Consider the following 17,500-nt stretch of genomic DNA (forward strand, 5'->3'; position numbering starts at 1 on the left):
GCACCCCTACTGGCAGGCGTATCCTTAATACAACGTCCCTTGGCGAGCACTTGTCATCAGCTCATCAAAAAATCCAACCCCCTTCCTCCCACACACATACACTTTCAATTTTTTCTTTTCCCAACATCCCTCCATCTTCTCCACACACACACACACACACACACACACACACACATACACACACACACCCTTCCCCCAGTCATCCACCGACCCGTGAGTTGGTAACGAGGCGCATTTCACTGAGAGTTTTATCCCCTGACACGAGCTCATCCCGCTCTTCTATTGATCCTCACCTTCTCTCCATTCCTTCATCCATGTCTTCGTCCTTCCCTTTCTCTGTCCCTCCATCTTTCCTCCCCCCACCCTCTTGACAGGAGAGTACAGAATAATTGGAGGAGCCTTCAACAACAGTGAGGCAATGGACAGCTAGGCAGGCGGGCGTCAGATGTTGCGAACACCCTAGTCTCCCTGTCTCTCTCTCACTGTCTCTCTCTCTCTCCCCATCCTCACACTCATGGATGAGTGATGCCCATGACAGACTGCATCCTCTGAGAGCCCCTTCTGGCAATTACTACACAACCACACAGACACACATACACACATCAGAGACTCCCACATCACTTAACCAGTTGTCGTCAACTAAAAGGCCGAGCGGAAACACTCTATGGCCTCTACTCATCAACCTCTCAGCGCACCACAACACACACATAAACACACAAACATGCACATACACTCTTACAGCTTGTTCTTGATGACTATCTTTACCCCCACTCTTTTTGTATTGATCCGTGTGTGCCTCAGTCCACATGCATCAGTTAGATGTTGATGGGCCCGAAGCACTCACCCAGCAACTGTAGAAGCCCAAACACTCCCACAAGGACATGACTGTGTACATGTATGCTCATTTATACACGTCTCTATTTTTACAGCCAAATAAGCAACTAGGATAATATCTGCTAGTTTCCAATACTCATCCACAGAAAAGTTTCCCTTTTCATTAGTGGACGCTGACAAGAAATTGGAAGTCTTGCAAACCTACAGTTGTTAACAATGTGTGTGTTCATACCAGCTAATGTGATCAGTGACAATAAGAACAGGTTTGACTGTGTTTGGGTCCAGTTTACAGTTTAATTTCCGTACGGGTACAAAAACAGCAGATATTTTACTGTATAAGGGCACTAAAGTTATAGCAACAAAACATGAAAAACCACCACAACATTAAACACAGACGAGTAACGTGTTTGTGTGTGTTCTGTGATCCAGTTTGCTGTTCACAAAGGTGAAGCTGGAGGAGGCCTTGTTTGGACCGGCTGCTGCCCTGCAGACCTGTGAAGAGATGTTGCAACGCTGGCAGAGCCGCTATGATGTCAGCCGCTCCAGGTGAGTGTGCATATGCGGGTTCTGTCTTATTGTGTACTGTAGAATGAGCAATACCTCACTGCTCAAGTGTTTTTTTTTTTACTGCTATGCATGTTGAAGGCAGGAGGGGGAAGCCTTTGCTGATGTGGTATTGATTATATTGATTACTTATTGTGTGTGTGTGCATGTGTTCATGCACTCCTTAATTTCTTTTTTTGGCTGGACAGGCTACGGGCCAGCAATACTGAGTGTGGTGGGACTGAGTGAGTGATGAAATGACACCATTGGTCGTCCAGCCGAGTGTTGAACTTTCCTATTGGCCGATGCTCTTTCAGAAATTATTTTCAGTTTGTATTACGTTATATGGGTGGGTGGGGGTACATATACATATGTACATATATACTGCTTTCTGAACACTGAAAAATGTACTATAAAACTAAATCTGGATTTAATTTATTGTTGAGTTCCACTTGAAACTCACTTACAGAACAATGAGACAAACATTAATTGGCCATTGATGTTTAAATCTAAAAATAAATCTACACAAAATGTTAATAAAGAAAAGTTGCTGCAAAAGTCTCAAAGAAGCTTATACTTCTAAGGTGAGTGTATGTAGTCTATATCTGTGCTTGTATTAGTGGGTGTGTTTGTTTATGTATGTTTGTATTGTACTGTACATGTCTTCATTGGTGTGTGTGTGTTTGTGTGTGTGTGTGTGTGTGTGTGTGTGTGTGTGTGTGTGTGTGTGTGTGTGTGTGTGTGTTGCAGTGAGACAGATGACAGCAGCAGTATACCGATGGCTGAGAAGACAGAGGTCAGCCCCGGAGGCAGGAAACCCTCCATCCACCTGACTCTGCCGGACTTCCAGGACACCTCCACTGGTCTGCTCTCTTTAAGTCTTTCTAATGAGAGCCTGTCACTGTACATATTTGGACTGCAGCATGCTGAATTGATTATTTTAAGTTAAACACATCTTTCTTCCTCTCTGGTGTTGGGTAAATACCATTGAAAAAGGTGAATGTGCAGGTCAGTTTAAATCCCCCAGCATTTGACCTATTATGGATTCAAACTATGTTTGCCTGTCTGCAACCCAGCTTTGAGCAAAATGTGCAGTTTAAATATCAATGATCTGACTCACCTCCACATCTGTGTTTCTACCCGGATCATGGGTCTGTGCACTTGCCATTCAGTCACAGGAAATCTATTGATGTTCTGAAAATTAACAGAGAATGACTGTTTGTGTCCCTGAGCATGGCTCTATTCTGTCATCGTGTTATTTTCTGATGGCAAATGATCAAGAGATCTCTGTTACATGATACATCTTGTCATATTGAAGTGTTTTCAACAGAATTTTAATGTTTTTACCAGTTATCTGGGACAAAATATTGTTTCCATGTGTTTATCATTCAGTATCTGTAACATGTTAAAGTATTAATTGTAACCAGGATGTAGTTTTCTATTGTTCCTTAAAAAAGTACAACAGTCCTTTCTCTTCCTTTCCCACAGGTTCATTGAGCCCGTCATCAGTTGCAGTATCTCGCCTGGAAGCAGCGCTCTCTGAGGTTTCGGAAATCAGCTCCACCCGTCGCCATGGACCCACCTACATCTGGACCACACTGGAACGCATTTGGCTACAGGCTGGTATGACAGTGATACACGTCGCTATAACATGAATTTTCGAACTTTGAGGGTGGGATCTCTTGGGAAATTGGATTTGAAATTCCTTCTGTCAACAGGGAATTTCTTTTCACTCTTGGTTGAGGTGCAGGGTCAGTCTATTACCATGTAATCACAGTCTGTGCCACATGGGAGTTCATTGGCTGTTGAACTGAGAGAACAGGGAAATTCTGCCCATGTATTTATTGACTGTGAACTGAAAAAAAGTTGGCAATGAGAAAACTTTTGTTGGAAATTGACAATCAACAGTCATCACATTCCATAGTTTTGTGTTTCCCAGTCTTGTTAAGCTGTATGGATAATAATACCGTTGGCAAGTGCAAAATAGACAAAACATTGATTTCAGACAATGAAAGCTTTCAAGTTCTCCGGTTCTATTTTTGAAAGATAACAGCAATAAAACCAAATAACAGTCTACAGCCATGCTGTATGTAGCTCTGTGAGGCTGTATTTTGTACATTGCTGTTTTCAGCTGAATGCTGATGTTACTATGTTTATAGTGAAAAAGTAGCATCGCAGATAGGATCTTAGTTTAGTGTGTTAGCATGTTAATATTTGCTAATTAGCACGAAACACAAAGTGAAGCTGGAGCTAATGGGACTCATTATTTTTGCGGGTGTTTTGACCCTGGTAGTATTAGATTTTCAGGGGAGTCGCCAGGGTCATTAGGATTCATCTCCTAGGGACCATGAATCTCATTACAATTCATCCAATAGCTGTTAAGATATTTCAGCTGATGTGCCGTGGAGAAAGTGATGAGCAGTACACAGTCAGCATGTGAATCAGAGTAGTGCCAAACCAAGTTCTTTAGATGTCTTGTCTGATCATGGGTATATAATACCAGGTGTCACATGGTTGCAACATTTTACCGCCTCTCACTACATATAAGGTTCAACTTTATCCGAAACAATAATGTGTGAAGATGCTATTAGTCACCAAAATCCACATTGTCACATGTTCTTACCCAGGTTATGTAATACTTGATCTTTTCCCTACTTAGCTCATCCTTGACACTGACCAGATTTGGGCAACATTCTCTAAGTTGAGGCTTTCCGCCTACCTCCTTATCTATAAAACCTTGGTTACCCTAGCAATGGAGGAGACAAGTGTCTCTGGCTGTCCACTATCAGTCATAAAGGTGTCCAAACATTGTACAACACAGTGAAGGTCATTACTGCCTGTGCCCTGGTAACGCAGGTGGGGTTTAGGAAAACAAGATGAGCACTGGGGTGAGGAGACTGGATGACAAAATCTCCTTCGCACATTTTGGTCAAAAGTATCTCAAAAATGAAGGCCCCAGTCCGGATAGAAATCTTCATCCTCCATGTTAGGAATGACTTCATCAGACAAATCCAGATCAAAGGAAAATAAAAATCAGAATATTTGATTGTTGTTGTGTAGATGCTACTATGAAGCTGTGCAGTCTTACACTGACCTGCTTACAAGCTCAGTTGAATTTCAATCTCATTCTTGGGTGTCAGACATTGTTTATGCACTTTATGTACAATGTGAGCACACGTTGTTTTCACATATTGAGCACTGCAGTCACAGAAATTCAGCTGGGGTCACCTATAGAAGTTGGTAAAATCTTGTGTTTTATAACATAAGGGATATAGATATACAACAAAACAACTCCTGCCAGACATGATGTATTTGTAACCTTGTTTAAACTGCATAATTTAGTGTGATTACTGCAGCCATTTTCTAGTACCTCAGCCTTCACAAACAAGGGTAAATAAGAGCCATTCCAGTCCCATTGAATACTGCATACCTTATGTAGGAGTCCGCGTTTTACCTGCGTACATGCAGCCACAGCTCTATTAAGGGCAGAATGGCAGTGATGCATACGGCTATTACTTCCACCCCTTCAGCCTTCAGTCTGCATGTGGAAGTTCACAGGAGAGCGGAGCATTAGCAGGAATTGAAGGGAGAGGAGTAGAGAGATGCTCCGCACAAACAACACTCCATCTATCCGCTCAGCTGGAGTGGATGAGGCATGGGAATGGGACTCCATATAGCAACCGAGCAAAGGCAGTGATGCAACCAGAATACCAGTGTGCTACAGTGCAGGATCGGATGGGTGGAGAGGCCGAGGGGTCACGTCCCCTGTGGCCTGGTGTAATTTGAAGGTTATTTTCTACGTCCAACCTTTGAACCCTACTATTCCTCTGCTGAGAACAGGCTAAATAGAACATGTTCACTAAACTCTGCATGTGTGTTTGTGTGTGTGTTTGTGTGTACATGTGAGACCAGGGGTGTGTCCCCTCACTTAAGGCTGAGCTAGTCGTACCCCCAGTCCACCCCCCTCTCCTTCCCAGCATTCCTCTTCATATCAGTCACTTCCTCTCTCAGTCTCACATCCTCATCGACCTCATAGAAAAAAAACACGCACACAGAAGACTCTTTAAAACCGATACACTGAGCTGTATGTAATCTCACACACACACATACACCTGTAAGCATATAAGTGGACTGTATACATGCATGCACTGATCTAATATTTTTCTGAGAGCTCAGGTGACGAGCAAGAGAAGGCCTTACGTAACCATTCAGTGAATCTTTTTTTTCCCTGAAATGAAGCTATGAAAAGGAACCCCGAGGCTGGGAAATGGCTCTTTTTCATCTGACAGAGGTAGCATGCATGCGCTAAGTATTTCCCATCTGTGCATCTATGAGACACAGGTAAACAAACAAAACATCCGCTACCAAACACACACGAGTTCACACAGCGCTCGGGAGCGGACGACGCGTACAGTGTATTTGCACAGTGCAGTTCACTCCATCTCTCTGTCACACACACACACACACACACACACACACACACACAGGGCTTTCTGTGTTTAGAGCCGAGGGGTTTCTTTCTCAGGGTTTCTCTGGGTGTTGACCCAGCGTCGACTCATGAGAATGATTGACAGCTCCCTGCTCCAGCATCCTGTCCACGCAGTGGTCTGCTCCTTCCTCAGGGGCGGGTCCTCTGGTCAGCTCTGTGTCCGAGGGCTTATTGGACAATGAAATGCTTGTAGGCGTTATTCTGTGTGTGTGTGTTTGTGTGTGTGTGTGTGTGTGTGTGTGTGTGTGTGTGTGTGTGTGTGTGTGTGCACGCGCATGTGTGTAAGTGTGTGTCTGGGGTTTGTCCTCATCTTCCCAGCAGCAGCAAAGAGAGGAGGCAGCCAGCTTTAGTATGCGATGGCCATATTTAGGCAAGACTTTCATGACTTCCCAGGCACTACACTGCTCCCACTCTCTCTTTCACACTGTCTTCGTGTGTTTGTGTGTGTGTGTGTGTATGTGTGTGTGTTTGTATATGTGTGTGTGTCTAAGTGTAGTGTTTTGTGTTTGTATTTGAGTGCTACACAGTTTACATTTTAATATGATGCTGCTGAACTCACAGTTAAGTCATCTGTCACTTTCACTTGTTACTGAGGGAATTAATAATACTTTTTTCCTCCATTCTCTGTCCCTGATTATCCCTCTTTTCTTCATCCATCTTTTTCCTACCCCCTTTTCCTTTCCTCTCCTCCCTCACTGTCTGACCTCTTTTCATCCTTTCTCCTTTTCTTCTGTATTATCCTCTTTTCCTCTCTCTTTCCTGTACCTTTTTCTTGCTTTTATTCATCTCTTTCATTTCATTTTCCTCTATTCTAACTCCTTACTTCCTATCTTCTCCCACTTCTCACCCCTCTCTCCCTTCCTCCCCCTTCCTCTCTCTCCATCCCCTACCACAGGGGAGTTGTTTATGGCAGACGGTCGGCTGAAGGAGGCCCAGTTCTGCTTTACCGAGGCCAGCTCGATCTTCCCCAACTCGTACTCGGTGCTGCTGCAGCGGGGCCGCCTGGCCGAGCTCCGGGGTCAACTGGACGAAGCCAAAGGCCTGTATGATGAGGCGCTGGCCATCCATCCCACGGGAGAGCGCATACTGGTGCACATGGTGAGAGACATGTGAAAGCATTAGAGGCTGATGAATTACACAATTTATGGTTTTATATTACCAGCGACGTAAGATAGACAAGAACTTCAGAAACAAGTCAGACGCACACATACAGTGCAGCCGTTTAAATTTCTGTGATTGAACTGTGTCAGCTCTTCATTCATTCATCTACATTCTCATCTCATTCTCAACACACACACATTCACACAGATTCATACGCACACACATGCACTTAGGGATTAAATCTGATTGGTTCCAGACTGGACATCACAATCGCACATGCACTAACCACGCAGACCTTCAGCTAAGTAAACATGAATAATGTCCTGGTAAAATAATGGCATTTTCATTATGGTAAATTAAATTAAAATTAAATCGAATTGGATAACCTGCTTTTCTGTTTGAGTTGTATATATTATCTGTTGTTATGTCATTTAGTGACTTTTTATTTTCAAAAAAGCACCTAGCGACAAATCTAGTCTCTTTTTGGACAAACCGTAGCTGTTTAGTGAGTGGCAGAGAGGCGGAGCAGTACGTTTAGTCTGCACGGCAGCTGACAGACGTGAATGAGCTGTGTGAGAGAAAAAATAATAAAGATATTCTGCCGCTTCTAACTTTCTCACAGAGTGATCATTTTACAGTTAAATGTAGCTTAAATCTCACACCGCCGTTGCCCCTAAATTATGTGTATGGAGATTTTGTCAGACGACGTTGTGGTTGTTTGGATTTTAGCAGCAGAACAGCAGCTTGGTAATGGCTTGGAGTGACTGCTGGTTAACATGAAGTCATGGCGGCGTTTCAGTCACTGTTTCATACTTGTCCCATTGCCTGACAATAGAACAAAAAAACATATAAATGAGAACAGCTTTATTGGGAATTCAGCTGTATTAAATTACTGTGTATATGAGGACAGAGAAGAGGAGAGAAGCAAACAGACAGAGGGCTGAAACTGGCTGACACTAGGCTGAATGTAAACATAATGCAATCATGTCATGAATATGCTAATTAGTGTATGACGTTATCTAGCATCATTTAGGGACTTTTCGAGCAGGCTTTAGCCACTTTCCATTGAAAGTAGTTACTGCTATTAGCTGCTAGTATTCACTAGCTATCTGGCAGTAGCAACGGCAGCTGCTCATAATCGTTATTCTTTTGGAAATGAACAAATCCCTCGTTTTTTAAAAGGTTGATTTTAAGTTCCAAGTGTAGTGACTCTTGGAAAAGACAATATTAATGTTGGTTCATGATATTTGCGTTATTATTGTGTAATTGTGTAACACGTAAATGTGTAATTCAACAGGAATTATAAGGCTGGTTTGGTACTAGCTGCTAATATTAGCTCACAAGCTGGCAGCAGTGGTGTCAGCTCCTCATAATCATTAGTCTTCTTCACTTGAGTGCAGCACTGTACTGTGTCAGTGTCAGGATTGTGGTCATTATAGTAATGTCACATTATAGCTCAGTCATATTCTGAGATGTTTTAATTAGTTGTGGGCAAACTTCAAATTTCATAAAATAGAAACAAGCTTTGGTCCATAACCAACAAAGGACAAATACTGCTCAAAGACTGGGTTTCTCTCGCCTGATCACTCCCCCACATTTCTTTCATCTGAGCAGATCCTCTCTCTCTCTCTCTCTTGCTTCCGCACTATAAAGATCCTCTCTCGCCCACTTCCACCCACTCTCTCGCTCAGTCTCTCTCCCAGTCTGTCCCGCAGATGATCCACTGGATTAACCACAATTGCTCTGACCTTTGAACCTTCTCTGTTGTCATGGTGAAGCGACCAGAGAGGGATATTTTTCAAATCCAAGACTCACACCACCCTGACACTTGCTCACACACAGCACACACATACACACACAATGGCTGTGGTCTCCATAGCGACCACAGATGTGCTGGTTGATATCTCTTTGACTTAAGTACTAGCCACCTTGTGACCACATAAGGCTAATGCTTTTGTTCCTACTGAGCACTTTAGTCTGGGTGTGTGTATCACTGTGTGTGTATCCATGTGTGTGTATCCATGTGTGTGCACGTGTGTGTGTGTGTGTGTGTGTGTGTGTGTGTGTGTGTGTGTGTGTGTGTGTGTGTGTGTGTGTGTGTGTGTGTGTGTGTGTGTGTGTATGTATGTGTACAAGTCCCATTGGGGAAGACAGAGGTACACGTCTCTTCCATATTTGGCCTGTGGGAGAACCAATCCCAGGGGGTGAAAAGTTGAAACGAAGCCAGCTGGCAGTGTCCTACTCTGGGTCTCTTACAGGGCAGATGTGTTCTCAGTGTGTGAGTGTGTGTGCACATGTGCACGTGTTAAGCCATTACTGTGTTTGTGTATGCCTGCCTTCCTCCATGGATTTCGTGCACATGTACATGACTATTTGTTTCTTTTTTTTGGAAGTAAACTGTATGTACAGTCACTTCAGAAAGTAGTAAGACCTCTTCACTTTTTGCACAGTGTAGTTTTATTTTTAAATGGATAAAAAAGCCATTTTTGGCCATCAGTCTAGTCTGAGTAACCCATAATGACAACAAGTGAAAACATATTCTTATAAATTTCTGCAAATGAAAAATGAAAAGCTGTTCAGACTCTCTGCTGTGGCACTCCAGATTGTGATCAGGTGCAACCTTAATGTCTCTGTTTAGAACTTGACTAGACCCACCTGTGGCAAATTGAATAATGGGACATAATTTAGAAAGGCGCACATTTGTGTATATAAGGTCCCACAATTCACACTGCATGTCAGCTCAAAAATCAAGCCATGAAGTTCAAGAAACTCTCTGTAGACCCCAGCAATAAAATTGTGGTGAGGCATAGATCAGGTCAAGGATAGTAAACATTTATAAAGCTTTGAGTGTTCCCAGGAGCACAGCAGCCTCAATACTTAGGAGTTTGGAACCATAATGACTCTCCCTAGAGCCCCTGCAGGAGACCAAGGACCCAATCTCACTGTAACAGAGGACCTGTTCAGACCTCGCATTAACATGCGTCTCTAAGACCAGGTGCATCCACCTAAGATGCATTGACATTTGAGATCTGATCACTCAGACCACATTCAAAAGGGTCTGAGCCACATATGGCCACATTCTTTCAGGAGAGTGGTCAGAATCGAGGGAAGGCAGAACGCAGCCAAATACAGAGAAGAAAACCTGCTCCAGACTTCACAAGACCTGAGACTGGGCTGACGGTTCAAGACTGGAATAAACTTCCCAAATCAAGGTGTGCAAAGCTTGTAAAGACTTCCCAAGAGGAATTGAAACTGTTATTGCTGCCAAAGGGGCTTCTAGCAAAGTCCTGAATTAAAGGTCAAAATATTTTGTTTGTATTTTGTATATATCCGTTTTTCACCAAAAAATTCTAAAAACACATTTCCACTTTGTCATTATGGGTTATTGAGTGTAGACTGACTGAAATAGCTATTTTTCCCTGTAAACTTAAATCTACAACAGAATAAAGTGTGCGAAATACTGAATACTTTCTGAAGCAACTGCATGTCCTTGGATTAAGGCCCATGTCGTAGTAGGAGCTAATATAACCCAAATATAAAAATGCTGCTATATAAAATTCTGTATGTTGTGAATTATATATTATACATGCTAATGGAGCTGTGTGCTAAATAGCTGCATCCTTGCATTGTGATGGCCTAAGTGGGACAGTGTGTGGGACATTTTATTTGGAGCACTGCCCATATTTCTGGCTTGCATCAGCCCTCCAGAATACAACCTACAGTTGCTGCTACTCAGTGGCTCTGGCTTCATGCATTTATTTTTATACTGTATCTGCTGTGGACACTTTGTGTGCCGGTGGCCCATTTATTCTGCTCTGCCTTAAGGGTAACTCTGATGATATTCTTGGTTGATATTCTTACACTTGAGCAATTATTCTGCAAAAGTACATACTGTACTTTCCTTGAATGTCCTTAAGATCTTTTACAGCTTTTTTTAGTTATGAAGGGTGAGGTATAAAAAAAAAAAAAGATGTGCTCCTGCTGTGGCTTTACTGGAAGTTTTTCTCTTTTTCAATTTTTTATTGTGGAAGATTTTGTGACAATATGTGCCAATGTGAAATGTTTATATATATATATATATATCAAATGGATATATCGTATTTATTAAAAGATATATATTATATTATTAGCTGTTTTTTTTTTTGTTGTTGTTTTTTTTATTGGGCGCAGTTGTCTATAGTTAAGACAGGCAAATTATAATGCAGAGAAAGGTGTAGGTGCAGCAAAGGACTTTTTGTTTTGTTTATGGTTTTTTGTACGCATTTTTACCACAAGACTCCACGCCAGTGACAGTCGTGGCTGGAGCCATTATGTTTCCGTGCGTTCCACGCAATATCTTATTAACACCTCAAGGGAATCCCTTCAAATTTTGCACAAACTCAAAGATGAACTGATAAGATTTTGATGGCCAAAGGTCAAAGTTCAAGATCACTATGACCTCGCAAAGCATATTTTTGGCCTCTTGAATGTTATATGTCAAGACTGGGAATAAATGGGAATACGCTTAGCTCTACGGCATAATACAGTGTGTGCCATAGGTGCGTACTAATACGGTAGTCTACGGTTGAGATAATGTGGAAAGGGCTGTTTGACGGCAAGATAAAGCGCACACTACACAACTGATATTAACTTCCGACACGTTTTCATCTTTTTATCGCTCAGCTTCTCCAAACTGGGAGAGCACCAATACAAATCTACTACAGGTCATACACTGACTATGTATAAGTACCTCACACAACCCCAAGTCAAATAACCTGAACTATCTCTGTAAATGATGCTGCAAGCTAGAGTTGGGAGGCGATTAGCTTAGCTTAACATGAAGACTAGAATCAGGGGGAAACAGCAAGCCTGGCTCTGTCATATACAAACAAAAACATAAAAATGACAATTTGAAGTTCATGTTCTGTAACTTTTTCTTGCCAAAAAACATTTGGAAGATGTGACTTCTTTTTTGGCTGCTATGCAACCATTGGTTAAGTAAGACACTATTTGGCAGTGAAATTGTTACTCGAGAAACAGCCAGACTATAGATCTCCCTCTAAAACCACAAACTGTGGTTTTTACATTTGTACATTTGCAAAGTTAAGCTTTTGAGGTTAAGTAGGTCAGTTTTTTAACTTTGGGGAGGACCAGGCTAGCTGCTCCCCCCAACCTCCAGTCTTTATGCTAAGCTAGTCTTATCTCCTGCTGCCTCTTGTTTTGTTCTTTGAATACCACAGGCATTATTCTGGCCTTTTCTTGTTGACTTTCATCAACAATTACATTAACTCTTATAAGTGTAGAAAAAATAATGAAGAAAAAGGACTTGTTGTGGTTTAAGACAGAATTGTACAGGTTCACCTAAGCCAACCAGACTGGAGGAACCTTGTGATTCATATGGACTTCTAGCAAGCGAAAATCTATTTTGCCAAGCTCCAAGCTATTCACTTGTGGCTGAACCACAGTGGTTCTGACCAATCAGTGTCCTATGAGGGAGGAACTACCACCGTCTGCGAGCATGTTTTTGGTGTGATGACAGCGAGAACCTACTGTTTGTTAGCATCAATGCTACTAGAGCAACAGTTATATCAGAACCGGAGAATATTTTTTCATTGAAAGAAGGCTGATTGTAAACAAAAATTGGAAGGATACAGAAACTGATTGGTTGAAGTTAGCGTGTGGTTGACAGTGATAGACAGATGGTTCATCCAATCACCTGCCAAGTATTTTTTGAAGCCACCCTTCCTTTTCCAAACAGTTTTCAACAAAGCCCTCCCAGATGGCTCTGTGGCTCTGTGTAACAAACCATCTGGTGCGTCAGGTTAAGTCTGGAGTGTAGTCGTAATTTTCTCCACAGTAGCCACAGTAGATGGAAAGGGGAAATGTGAGTAAGGGAAACACATAACTGGAAGCCATACAGAAGCTTAACTGCCCCTGTTGTTTCCTATTAACACACCACCACCATCTTCCCTCATTCACCCCTCACCATTTTACTCACTCCACTTCTATGTCTTAACATCATCTGTGTCCATTTTTTGGAGTGTGTGTGTGTGTGAGAGAGAGATAGAGAGAGAGAGAGAGAGAGAGAGAGAGAGAGAGAAATGCAGTAATCAGACAGTGACTCACAGCTCTGGTCAGCTGCTGGTTTCAGAGTATTTTTGGATGAATGAGGGTGTGTTAGTGAGGGAAACCAGTATAGGGCTACGGTATGCTGTGTGTGTGTAAGTTTTGTGTGTGTTAACGGTTAGCTGCTGATTTGGATCTGGCTGTTGCAGTCCACAGGTTAAATCTAAGCATCTACTCTGTTTGTCTATCGCTGTATCACCCGTGTCAGCTTTTACACATTCATCTGTCTGTTAACCTCATCATAGTGTTTGGTTTGACACGTGTGTGTGTGTGTGTGTGTGTGTGTGTGTGTGTGTGTGTGTGTGTGTGTGTGTGTGTGTGTGTGTGTGTGTGTGTGTGTATGTGTGGCATGTGGTGCATGTGTTTCTGTTCCGATGGGTAGCTGATCCTGAAACACGGCCCAGCCTTGCTTCCGGCAATGGTATGAAATGAATCTGACCCACTCCCAACATCCTCCACATCTCATCCCTCCTGTTCTGTAGTGGAGCCTGCTCTGAGTCAGCCACACACACACACCCACGCACATACACCGAGACTGACACACACACCCTTAACACACACTTTACTTTTCCCCCCTCTCCAACAGAAGCATATTCATACACAGCTTCACATATGCATGCATACTCTCAAGGACGAGGACTTGTGCTCATTGAATTAATTGCGTTCCAATTATCAAATGCCCCCCATCTCTCTCTTCCTCTCTCTCCTCCTCTCCCTCTCCCTCTCTCTCTCTCCCGCTCTCTCTCTCTCCTCTCCTTTCTGTGTGGATGGGGGTGGTTGTCAGCTGATTAGATAATGCAAATACATTATTTATAACACTTTGCTCGTTCTCGCCGCTTTATGGGATTGCCTAGCAACCAGGGAAATATATTCTATTGAGCTAGACCTCTGATAACCAGAGAGAGAGAGATAGAAAGAGAAGGAGAGTGTGTGTGTGAGAGAAAGAGAGAGAGAGAGAGAGAGAGAAAGCGAGAGAGAGAGAGAGAGAGAGGAAGAAAAAAATCGGGGTTGCAAACAGAGAGACGATTGGGAGTTGGCTGGTGCCTCCGTTGCTATGTATGGCTCATCTGGGCTCACTTATTTTTTCCTTTTTCTTTGACGCCTCTCTTTTTCTCTCCATCTCTCTTTCTCTCTATTCATTGTTCCCATTTTAGCTCTTTCTCGCTCGCTCGCTCACACTCCCTTTCTTGCTCGCCTTCTTCCTTTTCCTCTCCTCTGTGGCTCCTGTATCACTCCTCTCTTTCATTCCTTCTCCTTCTCTTTGCCTTTCCTGTTGCTATCTTTCCATGTGAGTGTGCTTTGGCAAGTGTGTGTCATGTTGACTTTTCTATATTCATATATCTGCTCTAATCTGTAGAAAGGACAACGCAGGAATCGATTCTAGACACATTATATATCCTATTTCTTTTTTCTCAAACATTCACACACACATACTACAGGTATAGATACACATACATGCAAATACTGTTTCCATGCAGACATGCCACGTAGGTGCATACCATGGTGGAGATGCATAACATGCAAAGGTCAGCTTGGTCAATATCATATCATGCTGTCAAAAATTAAACATACTGTGGACAGATGTCTCAGTGAAAGTGTCTTAAATCTCTTTATGAGCAGTCGGTGGGTCCGTCATTACTGAACTTTATTTTGAGTTTTAGTGCAGGTTCTTAAGTTTCCAAAGATACCAAACATGTGTGGCTAAATTGTGGGGAAAGAACTGTATGTAAAAGCACAAAATATCCACAATATTTTCATCTGATGGAGTGATGCAGCCCTAAAAGACATGGCTTCTTGGGTTTAAATATTTCACTCGATGTCAACATCATATGGCTTCAATGAACAGTTGGATCGTGCTAAAACAGAATATATACATATATATGATACTGTCGGACAGCTGGAATAAGATGATGATTTTGGAGGAATGTGCTAGATGGGAAGACTGATCCCACTGCCATGGCCTTATGCCCAATATAAAGCTACTGCTAAGAAGTTAGCTTAGCATAAAGCCTGGAAACAGCTATCTTGGCTCTGTCCAGCTCATCTGGTACTGGATTACCCTTTCCCCCTGTTTTCAGTCTTTATACGAAGCTAAGCTAATCAACTGCTGGGTGTAGCTTTATAGTGAGAGTAAAAAGGGAAAGTGTAGATTAAGGGGTTAATACCTAAGGAAAGTTCAAGCCAACATGACTAAGGTAAATATAGCAGTCTTGGCTCACCACACCTCTCCCTGTCTGCCCACACTTAACCACTGACGGGATTAAGGGTTCAGGTGAAGGCTCTCTTCCTGGTTCAATGGCAGGGCATTAAGTCACTGGGTTACACTGTGTGTATGTGGGTAGTAGATGTTAGCCTACAGGGGTTCAACAGATGGTTATTGAGTGTCATAACAAGCCCTCTGGCTGCCACATTGCATTATTATGGAACTTACTGACCTAAACCGTGCCATGCACACACTTAACCACTTCTAGACTGAAACTGTAACATAACAATTTCTAATCTTTTACCTAAACTAAACAATTTATTACCTTGTTCTTATTTTACACTTTGCCTGGTCAGTCACAGCTCTTCAGCTATGTAGGCAGCATGGCTGACAACAGCAGATTGCAAGTCTAAATTTAGAGTTCAGCTGTCTCTACACTGTCTAGAAGACGTTAATTCCTGTGCTTTTTTTTCTGGGAACTGATCCATATGACCATTTTGTGACTGTCTGATTTTGTGTTCATGTCTTCTACAGTTGCTTTATTCAGACCCCATCACTTTTTACACACTCTTTTGTCTAGTAGATTAAATTGTAAATAGAAATTGCCTCAATCTACACTCAGTAACCCATAAAGACAAAAACATGTTTCCAGAGATTTCTGCATATGTAGGCCTATTAACAAACAAAAGCTGAAATATAGGGTGCCCTGGTAGCTCACCAGGTACAGCACATACCATGTGCTAAGGCTGCGTCCTTACCGCAGCCGTCCAGGTTCGAGTCCGACCCGGGCCCTTTGCTGCATCTATGCATGTCATTCCCCCCTTTCTCTCCTGTCTATCTCTACCATAGATATATAAGAAAAATTAAAAAGCAGAAATGCTGAATAATGATAATAACAACAATAACAATATATAGTATTTGGCACTTTAAGTGTGTAGCTAGCTAACCATCAGTCTTATCAGTATGTCAAATGTTTCAATTTTCATCTTGAGGCAGAAAAGTTTTTGGGTAATAAAGAAGTTATCCAGTAAATATTATTCCCATAAATGAATCTCTGTGGTGGCTGCTTGGCTTTAGTTGGCATGTTAGAATATTACAAAGTACTCTTTTTGTCTTTGCACAGTATGAAATATAAAATTACATTAGCTGACACCAAAGAACAAAAACTCATTTCCCCGGATGCTAATCAATTCTATAATCAAATCTCTGTTGGGTGTGTTTGTTTGTGACATCCAGGAAGCTTTTTTCATTCTCTTCAATCTAGCTGATGGAAATACGCTTAATTAAATGCTGTTTATTGTTGCAGCATTTCAAAAGTTTGCTTAAATTTAGCTTGAAAGATGGATGAAAACACCACTGCCCACTTGCTCGGTTTGGCTCAGCTCAGTTCAGTTGCGCTTTAATGGCACGACAAGAAACAAACCTGTGCTGCCAAGCTTGATGGGATCAGCTGAGGTAAAACTGGAGACAGATGGCTGCGAGTAATTAAAGCGAAACCAATAGATATCAGTTTTATCAGTGTAATGCCAGAAATACTGTAGCAATCTCAATGTTCTTGAACACACATTTGTTCACTCACTTCCTTTTTTTTTTATCTGTTCACTCTCCTACTCCCTCTTTCATTTTTTTGCATGGCTGCATTTATAAGCACTTTCATCCATAGCATTCAACAATTTTCCTCATTCACCCAATCATACCCACACTCCCATGACAGTGAGTCACCATGGCTTGATCATTGGAGGCAATTTGGGATTCAGTGTCTTGCTAAAGGACATTTTGACATGTGGACGGAGCTGAGGATTGAACCACCAACCCTGTGATTGGTGGATGACCTGTGTCTCATTTTCTGTTGTCATCTTTATCTTTCTCTGAATAATTTTCTGATTTTCTCCAACTTAAAGGAATAGTTCAGTATTGTGGGTGTTATGCACTTCATTTGTTTCTGATATTGAGGCAAGAACATTGATTTCAATCCGATGTCTGTGCTTTAGATACTGAGATGACCAGGACAAAGTTAGCCTAGGTTGGCATAAAGACCAAAACTAAAATAAAACACTGACCGAAGCCTCTAAAAGCTCACCAACATGTTACATCTACACTTTCACACACAGAAATGTAAAAACAACAATTTATGGTTGTAGAAAAGTTATATACCAGAACTTTTTCTTTGTGAAGAACAGCTAGCTGTAGTAACTGTGTGCTGAACTGGTTGCACCAGAAAGTTT

At 42.1% G+C, this 17,500-nt stretch overlaps 1 protein-coding gene across 1 annotated transcript in view; it reads left to right on the forward strand.

Annotated features, from left to right (window-relative positions):
* ttc7a (tetratricopeptide repeat domain 7A) overlaps positions 1–17,500 on the forward strand; it is a 51,937-nt gene that overhangs the window by 29,183 nt on the left and 5,254 nt on the right. Inside the window, exons 17-20 of the mRNA XM_022743966.1 lie at positions 1,264–1,380; positions 2,128–2,240; positions 2,866–3,000; positions 6,762–6,964. Of these exons, the coding sequence (XP_022599687.1) occupies positions 1,264–1,380; positions 2,128–2,240; positions 2,866–3,000; positions 6,762–6,964 (568 nt within the window). The remainder of the gene's footprint in view (positions 1–1,263; positions 1,381–2,127; positions 2,241–2,865; positions 3,001–6,761; positions 6,965–17,500) is intronic.

Source organism: Seriola dumerili, unplaced genomic scaffold (genome assembly GCF_002260705.1).
Source record: "Seriola dumerili isolate Sdu_G_001 unplaced genomic scaffold, Sdu_1.0 BDQW01000073.1, whole genome shotgun sequence".
Classification (NCBI taxonomy): Eukaryota; Metazoa; Chordata; class Actinopteri; order Carangiformes; family Carangidae; genus Seriola; species Seriola dumerili.